This window comes from Ranitomeya imitator, chromosome 2 (genome assembly GCF_032444005.1).
Source record: "Ranitomeya imitator isolate aRanImi1 chromosome 2, aRanImi1.pri, whole genome shotgun sequence".
In the NCBI taxonomy this organism is placed as follows: Eukaryota; Metazoa; Chordata; class Amphibia; order Anura; family Dendrobatidae; genus Ranitomeya; species Ranitomeya imitator.
In genome coordinates this window covers 361,252,701-361,265,241 of record NC_091283.1, presented here as the reverse complement: position 1 = coordinate 361,265,241, position 12,541 = coordinate 361,252,701, and the positions used below count along the sequence as shown (strand labels likewise).

Sequence of the window (12,541 nt, the reverse complement as noted above, 5' to 3'; positions counted from 1 at the left end):
TGACATCTAAAAAAATCAACCCGGAAATAATCAAATTTATAACTGTGATGTATATTCAATTGGTTATTATTTAAACCCTGAACAAAAGTTTGTAACTCAAAAGGTGTACCCCGCCAGATCAGAAAAATGTCATCGATGTAGCGGGCCCAGAATACAACCCGCTCCATCGATGAACACCGATCTGACGAGAAGAGATCCCTCTCCCACAGCCCCAGGAACAGGTTGGCGTTCAAAGGTGCACCAGCCGCACCCATCGCTGTTTCCTGGAGCTGTAGGTAGAAGGATCCATTAAAAAGAAAAAAAAATTATGAGTCAGAAGAAATTCCAAAAGATGAGACAAAAATTCGATATCACTCAGGGAGAGACTGGTCATGGACAGAAAATGTGAAACGACCCTCAAACCATCCTGGTGGCAAATATTAGTGTAAAGTGACTCTACATGACATGTGACCAGGATCATGTCCTCATCAACATGGATGGAGTCAACCTTTTTAAGAAAATCCAATGTATCCTTTAGTTAAGAGGGAATAATCTCCACCAGGAGCTTGAGAAAAAAAAAAAGAAAAAGAAAAAAAAAAAAAAAAAAAAAAATCGATATATTTCCCAATGTTCTCCGTCCACTCACACCAAAGTTTAATTGGCCAGATTAAAATGTTCCCCCCTTTGTCCGCTGGTTTCAGGACTACGTCCTTAAGTTGTTTATGTTTTTTTTAGAGCTTGTGTTTCAGCTGAAGACAGATTACTATGTCTAATGGAAGTTGGAACTGAGTCAAAATCATTGGAAACTAATTTTACGAAAATGTCCACATTGGGACATAAAGACAAAGGGGGAACTTTCTGGACTTAGGATACAAAAAAGGAGGCACCATACCCAATGAAGGATTTGAATGTTAACGGGCCAATTCCTCTAAAGTTTGTAGTGCCAATTGTTCCTCTGGCAATGGAAAGACCTGCTGAATCTCCTCTGTTATGATCTGGTGGCCTAGGAGCAGCATGCGACGTACTCTGGAGAAGGTGGTACCTGTACTGACCGCAAACCCTGAACTTAGCACCGCAACTAGAAGTAGCCGTGGGATGTACCTAACACTCCCTAGACACCTCGACACAGCCTAAGAACTAACTTCCCCTAAAAATAGAAACTGGAAAACTATCTTGCCTCAGAGAAAATCCCCAAAGGATAGACAGCCCCCCCCCCCCACACAAATATTGACTGTGAGAGGAGAGGGAAATGACATACGCAAACTGAAATCAGGATTTAGCAAAGGAGGCCATTCTAGCTAAAAAGAAAGAATAGGACAGAGTACTATGCGGTCAGTATTAAAACACTAGAAAATATCCACCACAGAAAATACAAATCTCCACATCTGACTAAAGACATGGAGGGTATATCTGCATCTCCAGAGACACAGCTTGGCTGCAAAAAATCCTTCACAGACAAAGCTGGACAAGACAAAACATGAAAATGCACTGAACAATAAGGTCCACAGCATGTGGACAGCAAAAACAAAGCCAGAACTTATCTTTGTAAAAATGAACAGCAAAAAAGGAGAGACCAGGTATGGATGCGAATCCTCCAAAAACAATGGACAACTGGCACTGACTAAAGGATAAAGCAAGACTAAATAGCCCTAGTCCAAATTGCAATAAGTGGACATACCTGATAAACCACTACCACTCATAACCACCGAAGGGAGCCCAAGAGCAGAATTCACAACAGTACCCCCCCTTGAGGAGGGGTCACCGAACCCTCAACAGAGTCCCCAAGCCGATCAAGACGAGCCAAATGAAAGGCACGAACCAAATTGTCAGCATGAACATCGGAGGCAACAACCCAAGAATTATCCTCCTGGCCATAACCCTTCCATTTGACCAGATACTGAAGCTTCCGCCTCGAAAAACGAGAATCCAAAATCTTCTCAACCACATACTCCAACTCCCCATCAATCAACACCGGGGCCGGAGGATCAACAGAGGGAACAACAGGCACCACATACCTCCGCAACAAAGATCTATGGAAAACATTATGGATGGAAAAAGAGGCTGGAAGGGCCAAACGAAAAGACACTAGATTGATAATCTCAGAAATCCTATGAGGACCAATAAACCTAGGCTTGAACTTAGGGGGAAGAAACCTTCATAGGAACATGACGGGAAGACAACCAGACAAAATCCCCAACCTGAAGCTGGGAACCAACACACCGACGACGGTTAGCAAAATGCTGAGCCTCCTCCTGAGACAACACCAAATTGTCCACCACATGAGCCCAAATTTGCTGCAGCCTGTCAACCACAGAATCCACACCAGGACAATCAGAAGGCTCAACCTGCCCTGAAGAAAAATGAGGATGAAAACCAAAATTACAAAAAAAAAGGCGAAACCAAGGTAGCAGAACTAGCCCGATTATTAAGGGCAAACTCGGCCAATGGCAAGAAAGCCACCCAATCATCCTGATCAGCAGACACAAAGCATCTCAAATAAGTTTCCAAAGTCTGATTAGTTCGCTCGGTTTGGCCATTTGTCTGAGGATGAAATGCGGAAGAAAAAGACAAATCAATGCCCAGCCTAGCACAAAAGGCCCGCCAAAACCTAGAAACAAACTGGGAACCTCTATCGGACACAATATTCTCCGGAATGCCATGCAAACGAACCACATGCTGAAAAAACAACGGAACCAAATCAGAAGAGGAAGGCAATTTAGGCAAAGGTACCAAATGAACCATCTTAGAAAACCGGTCACAAACCACCCAGATAACCGACATCCTCTGGGAAACTGGAAGATCTGAAATAAAATCCATAGAAATATGCGTCCAAGGTCTCTCAGGGACCAGCAAAGGCAGAACAACCCACTAGCGCGGGAACAGCAAGGCTTAGCCCATGCACAAATCCCACAGGACTGCACAAAAGAACGCACATCCCGCGACAAAGAAGGCCACCAAAAGGACCTACCAACCAAATCTCTGGTACCAAAAATCCCAGGATGGCCAGCCAACACAGAACAATGAACCTCAGAAATCACTTTGCTAGTCCATCTATCAGGAACAAACAGTTTCCACACAGGACAGCGGTCAGGTTTATTAGCCTGAAATTCCTGAAAAACCCGTCGTAAATCAGGGGAGATGGCAGAAAGAATCACCCCTTCGTTCAGAATGCCGACCGACTCAAGAACCCCAGGGGAATCAGGAAAAAAACTCCTAGAGAGGGCATCCGCCTTAACATTCTTAGTACCAGGAATGTACGAGACCACAAAATCAAAACGGGAGAAAAACAGGGACCATCGAGCCTGTCTAGGATTCAGTCGTTTGGCAGACTCGAGGTAAATCAGATTCTTATGATCGGTCAGGACCACAATACTGTGCTTGGCCCCCTCAAGCCAATGTCGCCACTCCTCAAATGCCCACTTCATAGCCAACAACTCCCGATTGCCAACATCATAATTGTGTTCCGCAGGCGAAAACTTCCGAGAAAAGAAGGCACACGGTTTCATCAAGGAACCATCAGAATTCCTCTGAGACAAAACGGCCCCTGCCCCAATCTCAGACGCATCAACCTCAACCTGAAATGGAAGAGAAACATCCGGCTGACGCAACACAGGGGCAGAAGTAAATCGGCGTTTAAGCTCCTGAAAGGCAGAAACAGCCGCGGAGGACCAATTCGTCACATCAGCGCCTTTCTTTGTCAAGTCGGTCAGAGGTTTAACCACACTGGAGAAGTTGGCAATGAAACGACGATAAAATTTAGCAAAGCCCAAGAATTTCTGAAGGCTCTTCACAGATGTGGGCTGAATCCAATCATGAATGGCCTGAACCTTAACCGGATCCATTTCTATAGATGAGGGAGAAAAAATGAAGCCCAAAAAAGAAACCTTCTGCACTCCAAAGAGGCACTTCGACCCCTTCACAAATAAAGCATTATTACGGAGGATCTGAAATACCATCCTGACCTGTTTCACATGAGACTCCCAATCATCGGAAAAAATCAAAATATCATCCAAATATACAACCATGAATTTATCAAGATAACTCTGAAAAATATCATGCATGAAGGACTGGAACACAGATGGGGCATTAGAGAGTCCGAATGGCATCACAAGGTATTCAAAATGGCCTTCGGGCGTATTAAATGCAGTTTTCCATTCGTCACCCTGCTTAATATGAATAAGATTATATGCCCCTTGAAGGTCAATCTTAGTAAACCAACTAGCCCTCTTAATCCTAGCAAACAAATCAGTAAGCAAGGGCAAAGGGTATTGAAATTTGACCGTGAGGCGATAATCAATACAGGGTCTCAAGGAGCCATCCTTCTTGGCAACAAAAAAAAAAACCTGCTCCCAATGGTGAAGAAGATGGCCGAATATGCTCCTTCTCCAAAGACTCCTTAATATAGCTCCGCATGGCGGCATGTTCTGGCACAGACAGGTTGAAAAGTCGGCCCTTAGGGAACTTACAACCTGGAATCAAGTCAATAGCACAATCACAGTCCCTATGCGGTGGAAGGGAACTGGATTTGGGCTCATCGAATACATCCTGGAAATCTGACAAAAACTCAGGAATTTCAGAACAGGGGGAAGAGGAAATTGACATCAAAGGAACGTGACCATGAACCCCCTGACAACCCCAACTAGTCACAGACATAGATTTCCAATCTAACACCGGATTATGTACCTGTAACCATGGAAAACCCAGCACAATATCATCATGCAAATTATGCAACACCAGAAAACGACAATCTTCCTGATGGGCTGGCGCCATGCGCATGGTAAGCGGTGTCCAAAACTGAGGTTTATTTATAGCCAACGGTGTAGCATCAATCCCCCTTAAAGGAATAGGGTTCTGCAAAGGCTGCAAGGGGAAACCACAACGTCTGGCAAATTCTAAGTCCATTAAGTTCAGAGCGGCGCCTGAATCTACAAATGCCATGACAGAAAATGACGATAATGAGCAGATCAAGGTCACAGATAACAGAAATTTAGGTTGTACAGTACTGATGGTAACAGAACTAGCGATTCTCTTTGTACGCTTAGGGCAATCAGAAATAACATGAGCAGAATCGCCGCAGTAAAAACACAACCTATTCTGGCGCCTGAATCTTTGTCGTTCAGCTCTAGACAAAATCCTATCACACTGCATAGGCTCAGGGCTCCGCTCGGAGGACAACGCCACAGTGTGCACAACTCTGCGCTCGCGCAAGCGCCCATCAATCTGAATGGCCAGAGACATAGAATCACTCAGACCAGCAGGCGTGGGGAACCCCACCATAACATCTTTAACGGATTCAGAAAGACCCTTTCTGAAAATTGCCGCCAAGGCATCCTCATTCCATTTAGTCAACACAGACCATTTTCTAAATTTCTGGCAATACGATTCTGCCGCTTCTTGACCCTGACACAGGGCCAACAAGGTCTTCTCTGCATGATCCACTGAATTAGGTTCATCATACAATAACCCTAGCGCCTGAAAAAAGGTGTCTACATTAAGCAAAGCAGGATTCCTAGATTCCAGGGAAAATGCCCAATCCTGAGGATCACCACGCAACAGGGAAATAACAATTTTAACCTGCTGAATGGGATCACCAGAAGAACGGGGTTTCAGAGCAAAAAACAGTTTACAGTTATTTTTAAAGCTCAAAAATTTGGACCTGTCCCCAAAAAACAAATCAGGAGTTGGAATTCTAGGCTCTAAAACCGGAGTCTGAACAATATAATCGGAAATACCCTGTACTCTAGCAGCGACTTGGTCCACACGAGAAACCAATTCCTGAACCTCCATGCCAGCGCTAGACTCCTAAGCCACCCAGAGGAAAGGAGGGAAGGAAAGACAAAACAGACTACAGAAAAAAAATGGCTCAGCACTTTCCTTCCCTTCTTCTGAGATGAGTTTAACTCATTGTTGGCCAGTTGTACTGTTATGATCTGGTGGCCTAGGAGCAGCATGAGACGTACTCTGGAGAAGGTGGTACCTGTACTGACTGCAAACCCTGAACTTAGCACCGCAACTAGAAGTAGCCGTGGGATGTACCTAACACTCCCTAGACACCTCGACACAGCCTAAGAACTAACTTCCCCTAAAGATAGAAACGGGAAAACTATCTTGCCTCAGAGAAAATCCCCAAAGGATAGACAGCCCCCCACAAATATTGACTGTGAGAGGAGAGGGAAATGACATACGCAGACTGAAATCAGGATTTAGCAAAGGAGGCCATTCTAGCTAAAGACATGGAAGGTATATCTGCATCTCCAGAGACACAGCTTGGCTGCAAAAAATCCTTCACAGACAAAGCTGGACAAGACAAAACATGAAAATGCACTGAACAATAAGGTCCACAGCATGTGGACAGCAAAAACAAAGCAAGAACTTATCTTTGTAGATATGAACAGCAAAACAGGAGAGACCAGGTATGGATGTGAATCCTCCAAAAACAATGATCAACTGGCACTGACTAAAGGATCAAGCAAGACTAAATAGCCCTAGTCCAAATTGCAATAAGTGGACACACCTGATAAATGCTGCAATCCAAAGACAGCAGCACTACCACTCATAACCACCGGATAGAGTCCAAGAGCAGAATTCACAACACTCCTATTATGGTGCCATTTCTTAAAGAATAAAGATTGTGCAAACATGTGTAGATCTTTTAAGGCCAAAAAGGATCAAACTGCATGCTGGGTGAAAATGTTAAACCCTTAGGCTACGTTCACATTAGCGTTGCGCGCCGCTGCGTCGGCGACGCAACGCACGACGCACGCAAAAACGCGTGCAAACGCACGCAAAAACGCTGCGTTTTGCGACGCGTGCGTCGTTTTTTGACGAAAATCGGACGCAAGAAAAATGCAACTTGTTGCATTTTCTTGCGTCCGACGCTAGCGTCAAAAACGACGCACATGTCGGAAAACGCAACGCGAAAAACGCATGCGTCCCCCATGTTAAACATAGGGGCGCATGACGCGTGCGTCGCCGCTGCGTTTCCCGACGCTGCGTCGGGAAACGCTAATGTGAACGTAGCCTTAGTGAGGAGAGAAATTTCAACATGGCTAAAAGAGTATTCTGAAAGATTAATTACCTTGGGGGTGTCTTTTTGAGCAAAATAATTCTGATCACGTTTATTATAGGATGCTTTCCATTTCCACTTCCTTTTACCCGTATTCCCGAAGCGAGTTTGCATGGAATGTTGAGAAGTATCAGACACATCCCCCGAGGAAGATGCTGATGAAACAGATGGCGACCTATGTTTTTTCCCAGAGGAGTTCACTCGTCTCCATCTATAAACTGTTTTGTTCTGGAAATCCGTTGTATCACGAAGCAGTTTTTTAGCATGGCTGGTCTTAATCTGTGTCTCCCATTCAGCAGAAAGCTTGTCCATAGACGTATTTAAAGCCAAAACCACATCTGCACTGGCCATTTTTTTAAATTTATAATACAGATCGTCAATTTCGGTTTATAGTGCCAAAAGAGATTTTTTAATCAAAATTAACAAGATGTTCCATAAACTGATTAGAAGCTCCGTTGCACACCTCCTCCCATCCAGTCATAAATTGTTCATCAGTCACTGGAAATGATGGAAAAAATCTGTATGCATAAACCCCACGGAACAAGGCTCTTCCTGAGATAATTCTTCATGAAGGCCTTGTTCCACCACATTTTCGTACGTTTGTGTAACAATCTCTTTATCGGAGTCTGTAAATTACTTAAATCTCCTTGATCATCGGTTAACATGCTGGCTGACTCCTTGTCAAAAACCTGAGCAACCAGTGACTGCCAGGTTGCATCTCCAGTACGGTAATCCATCCTGGTCAGGAAAAAAGAAGCTGTATTGATTACCGTATATCGATTTTTTTTCTCAAGCCCTTGGTGGAGACTATTCCCTCTTACCTAAAGGATACATCAGATTTTCTTAAAAAGGTTGACTCCATCCATGTTGACGAGGACATGATCCTGGTCACATGTGATGTAGAGTCATTTTACACTAATATTCGCCACCAGGATGGTTTGAGGGCCGTTTCACATTTTCTGTCCATGACCAGTCTCTCCCCGATATCGAATTTTTGTCTCATCTTTTGGAATTTCTTCTGACTCATAATTTTTTTTCTTTTTAATGGATCCTTCTACCTACAGCTCCAGGGAAAAGCGATGGGTGCGGCTTGTGCGCCTTCGTACGCCAACCTGTTCCTGGGGCTGTGGTAGAGGGATCTCTTCTCGTCAGATCGGTGTTCATCGATGGAGCGGGTCGTATTCTGGGCCCGCTACATCGATGACATTTTTCTGATCTGGCGGGGTACACCTTTTGAGTTACAAACTTTTGTTCAGGAGTTAAATAATAACCAACTGAATATACATCTCACTTATAAATTAGATTATTTCCGGGTGGATCTTTTAGATGTCATGGTGGAGAGAAATGTGGATGGCCTATTACTCACCAGTGTTTTCCATAAGGATACGGCAGTGCATTCTTTGTTGCATGCTTCCTCCTCTCACCCACCCCATGTGATTGGTGCCGTTCCTACTGGCCAATTTCTCTGACTCAAAAGAATGTGTACGTCAAATGAGACATTTGAAATCCAAGCTGAGGATTTGAAAAACTGTTTTCTGGATCGGGGCTACAGCAAAAGGAGTATTAAGAAAGCGTACAATAGGGCCAAGAACTCTGATCGTCATCAACTTCTCTTTTCTTCTAAACAAACTAAGACCACAAATCAAGTGAGATTGATCACGCAGTATCACTCTCGGTGGAGGGAAATGTCTGATGTGATAGCTAAATATTGGCCGATTTTGCTTGCCGACCCTGTTTTAAAACAATACTTACCATCTTGTCCATCTGTTACAGCCCGTAGGTCCAGAAATTTAGGTGACCATCTGGTGAGGAGTTATTTGTCACCGGTTACTCCTCCTCCAATTTTTTCTAGAGGGTCAGGTGTTGATCGCCCTCAGTGGGGTTGTAGACCCTGTGGAAAATGTATAGCTTGTCCCAACGTCGATTATGCAACTCATTTTTTGTCCTCTGATGGCCGTGAATTTGTCATTACTCATACAATTAGTTGTTCAACTACTATGGTTGAATACCATGGGACCTGCCCCTGTAACAAGATATGTATAGGATTAACGACATTCTCTTAAGGTACAAGCATGGGAACATGTTCGTGGCATCCTGGCGGCCGTTAAAGAGGATAATGTGGATTGCCTAAAAACAATCCCTAGACACTTCAAGCTACATCACTCGTGTGACCCTTCTGATTTTAGGATTAAAGGGATAAATCGACTGATTGTTAATTTGAGGGGGGCAATTTGAGTCGGCACTTGGCACAGAGGGAATCACGGTTGATTTGGAGACTCCGGACCCTACAACCCCATGGTCTCAATGAGACTTGAGTTTTGCTCCTTTTCTTTGGTGCTCGGTTTCATGCTTTTTAAGTGGCATTGGTTTTAGTGTTTTCAATTTTTTTTAATTAAGATGAGATCCTCAAACCCCTTGTGAGACCATATGCTCGTGCGGTTGGCCCTGGGTTCCTCCTAATGCAGGACAATGCCAGACCTCATGTGGCTGGAGTGTGTCAGCAGTTTCTGCAAGATGAAGGCATTGAAGCTATTGACTGGCCCTCCCGTTCCCCCAGCCTGAATCCGATTGAACACATCTGGGAGATAATGTCTCGCGCCATCCACCAACGTCACGTTGCACCACAGACTGTCCAGTAGTTGGCGGATGCTTTAGTCCAGGTCTGGGAGGATCTCATCACGAGCATGCCCAGGCGTTGTATGGAGGTCATTCAGGCACATTTAGGCCACACACACACTACTGAGCATCATTTCCTTGTTTTGAGGCATTTCCATTGAAGTTGGCCTGTAATTTGTTTTTCCACTTTGATTTTGAGTATCATTCCAAATCCAGACCTCCATTGGTTAATAATTTTGATTTCCATTGATGATTTTTGTGATTTTCTTGTCAGCACATTCAACTTTGTACAGAACAAAGTATTCAATGAGAATATTTCATTCATTCATATCTAGGATGTGTTATTTGAGTGTTCTCTTTATTTTTTTGAGCAGTGTATATAGAATAGTGGCCCCAGCCCCTATATACAGTACAGACCAAAAGTTTGGACCCACCTTTTCATTTAAAGATTTTTCTGCATTTTCATGACTATGAAAATTGTACATTCACACTGAAGGTATCAAAACTATGAATTAACACATGTGGAATTATATACTTAAAAAAGTGTGAAACATCTGAAATTATGTCTCATATTATAGGTTCTTCAAAGTAGCCACCTTTTGCTTTGACGACTGCTTTGCACACTCTTGGTGTTCTCTTGAAAATACAGAAAAATCTTTAAATGAGAAGGTGTGTCCAAACTTTTGGTCTGTACTGTATATAGAGGCTGGGGCCATATATAAAGTACGATGGCCTCAGCCCCCATATACACAGTATGATTGCCCCGCCCCCCATACACACAGTACGATGGCCCCAGCCCCCCATACATACAGTACGATGGCCCCAGCCCCCCATATATACAGTACGATGGCCCCAGCCCCCCATATACAGAGTACGATGGCCCCAGCCCCCCATATACAGAGTACGATGGCCCCAGCCCCCCTATACACAGTACGATGGCCCCAGCCCCCATATATACAGTACGATGGCCCCAGCCCCCATATATACAGTACGATGGCCCCAGCCCCCATATATACAGTACGATGGCCCCAGCCCCCATATATACAGTACGATGGCCCCAGCCCCCATATATACAGTACGATGGCCCCAGCCCCCATATATACAGTATGATGGCCCCAGCCCCCACATATACAGTATGATGGCCCCAGCCCCCACATATACAGTATGATGGCCCCAGCCCCCACATATACAGTATGATGGCCCCAGCCCCCACATATACAGTATGATGGCCCCAGCCCCCACATATACAGTATGATGGCCCCAGCCCCCACATATACAGTATGATGGCCCCAGCCCCCACATATACAGTATGATGGCCCCAGCCCCCACATATACAGTATGATGGCCCCAGCCCCCACATATACAGTATGATGGCCCCAGCCCCCACATATACAGTATGATGGCCCCAGCCCCCAGATATACAGTATGATGGCCCCAGCCCCCAGATATGCAGTATGATGGCCCCAGCCCCCACATATGCAGTATGATGGCCCCAGCCCCCACATATACAGTATGATGGCCCCAGCCCCCACATATACAGTATGATGGCCCCAGCCCCCACATATACAGTATGATGGCCCCAGCCCCCACATATACAGTATGATGGCCCCAGCCCCCACATATACAGTATGATGGCCCCAGCCCCCACATATACAGTATGATGGCCCCAGCCCCCAGATATACAGTATGATGGCCCCAGCCCCCATATATACAGTATGATGGCCCCAGCCCCCATATATACAGTATGATGGCCCCAGTTCCTCCATATATACAGTATGATGGCCCCAGCCCCCATATATACAGTATGATGGCCCCAGCCCCCATATATACAGTATGATGGCCCCAGCCCCCATATATACAGTATGATGGCCCCAGCCCCCATATATACAGTATGATGGCCCCAGCCCCCATATATACAGTATGATATACATGATTATAATTATGATGGCCCCACAGCCTGTTCATATAACAAATAATTAAGTTTATACTCACCTCATCCTGATTCCTGGCACCACAGCATCCGTAGAGCGGCGTGAGACAATGACGCCATTGCCCCCCTGCATGAGCACGCTGGGGTCTCACAAGCCGCGATCTGCAGCTTATGAGACAGACTGATGCGCGTGGCCGTGTCCGCTGCCGGCCACATCACAGCACAGCAGACACGGCCACGCGCAGGTTGCCATCAGGCGGCTGACCCTGCACAGCTGCTGGGGGGTAGCGGCCCGGGGGGCATTTTCCTCCCTGCCACCTGGCCCAGCCAGCCCCTGCATTACACTGTGTAGGGCCAAGGAGGGGGAAGCACTATGTGAGGCATACGTGTTCCATTACTTCCTGTTTACAATAGTCTTATGTATCATAGGGAAAGGAGGAAAATGCTAGGATTCTCAGAAAGTGACAACAGAAAATAACCAAAATAGTCTCAGCACTGAAAGGGTTACTGCCCCCCTAGTAATGGGGAATCTCCAGCACCTACCTCCACCTGCAGAGCCGCACACCACATATATGGCTGCTCTGTGCGCACAGGACCTGTGATGAGGTCACAGGAGGGGAGGAGTCAGGGGTCACATGATCAGGGGCCTCAGTGTATGCAGGACTCTGCTGTGCTGGTTGTCATGGTGCTGGATGAGGGGAAGGTTATGTGTGGGGTCAGGAGGGGTTTACAGGGTGGATGTAGCAGAGCCGCGTGTGTACGGAGCGGAGCCGTGTGTGTATGAGGTGTACGGAGCAGAGCCGTTGTGTACGAGGTGTACGGAGCAGAGCCGTTGTGTACGAGGTGTACGGAACGGAGCCGTATGTACGAGGTGTTCGGAGCAGAGCCGTTGTGTACGAGGTGTACAGAGCGGAGCCGTGTGTACGAGGTGTACGGAGCAGAGCCGTTGT

General features: G+C 45.7%; 1 protein-coding gene across 1 annotated transcript in view; it reads right to left on the bottom strand.

Annotated features, from left to right (window-relative positions):
* LOC138663845 (oocyte zinc finger protein XlCOF6-like) overlaps positions 1-12,194 on the bottom strand; it is a 39,635-nt gene extending 27,441 nt beyond the window's left edge. Inside the window, exon 1 of the mRNA XM_069750197.1 lies at positions 12,135-12,194. Within this exon, the coding sequence (XP_069606298.1) occupies positions 12,135-12,161 (27 nt within the window). The 5' untranslated portion in view covers positions 12,162-12,194. The remainder of the gene's footprint in view (positions 1-12,134) is intronic.
* Between the last annotated feature and the right edge of the window lie 347 nt (positions 12,195-12,541).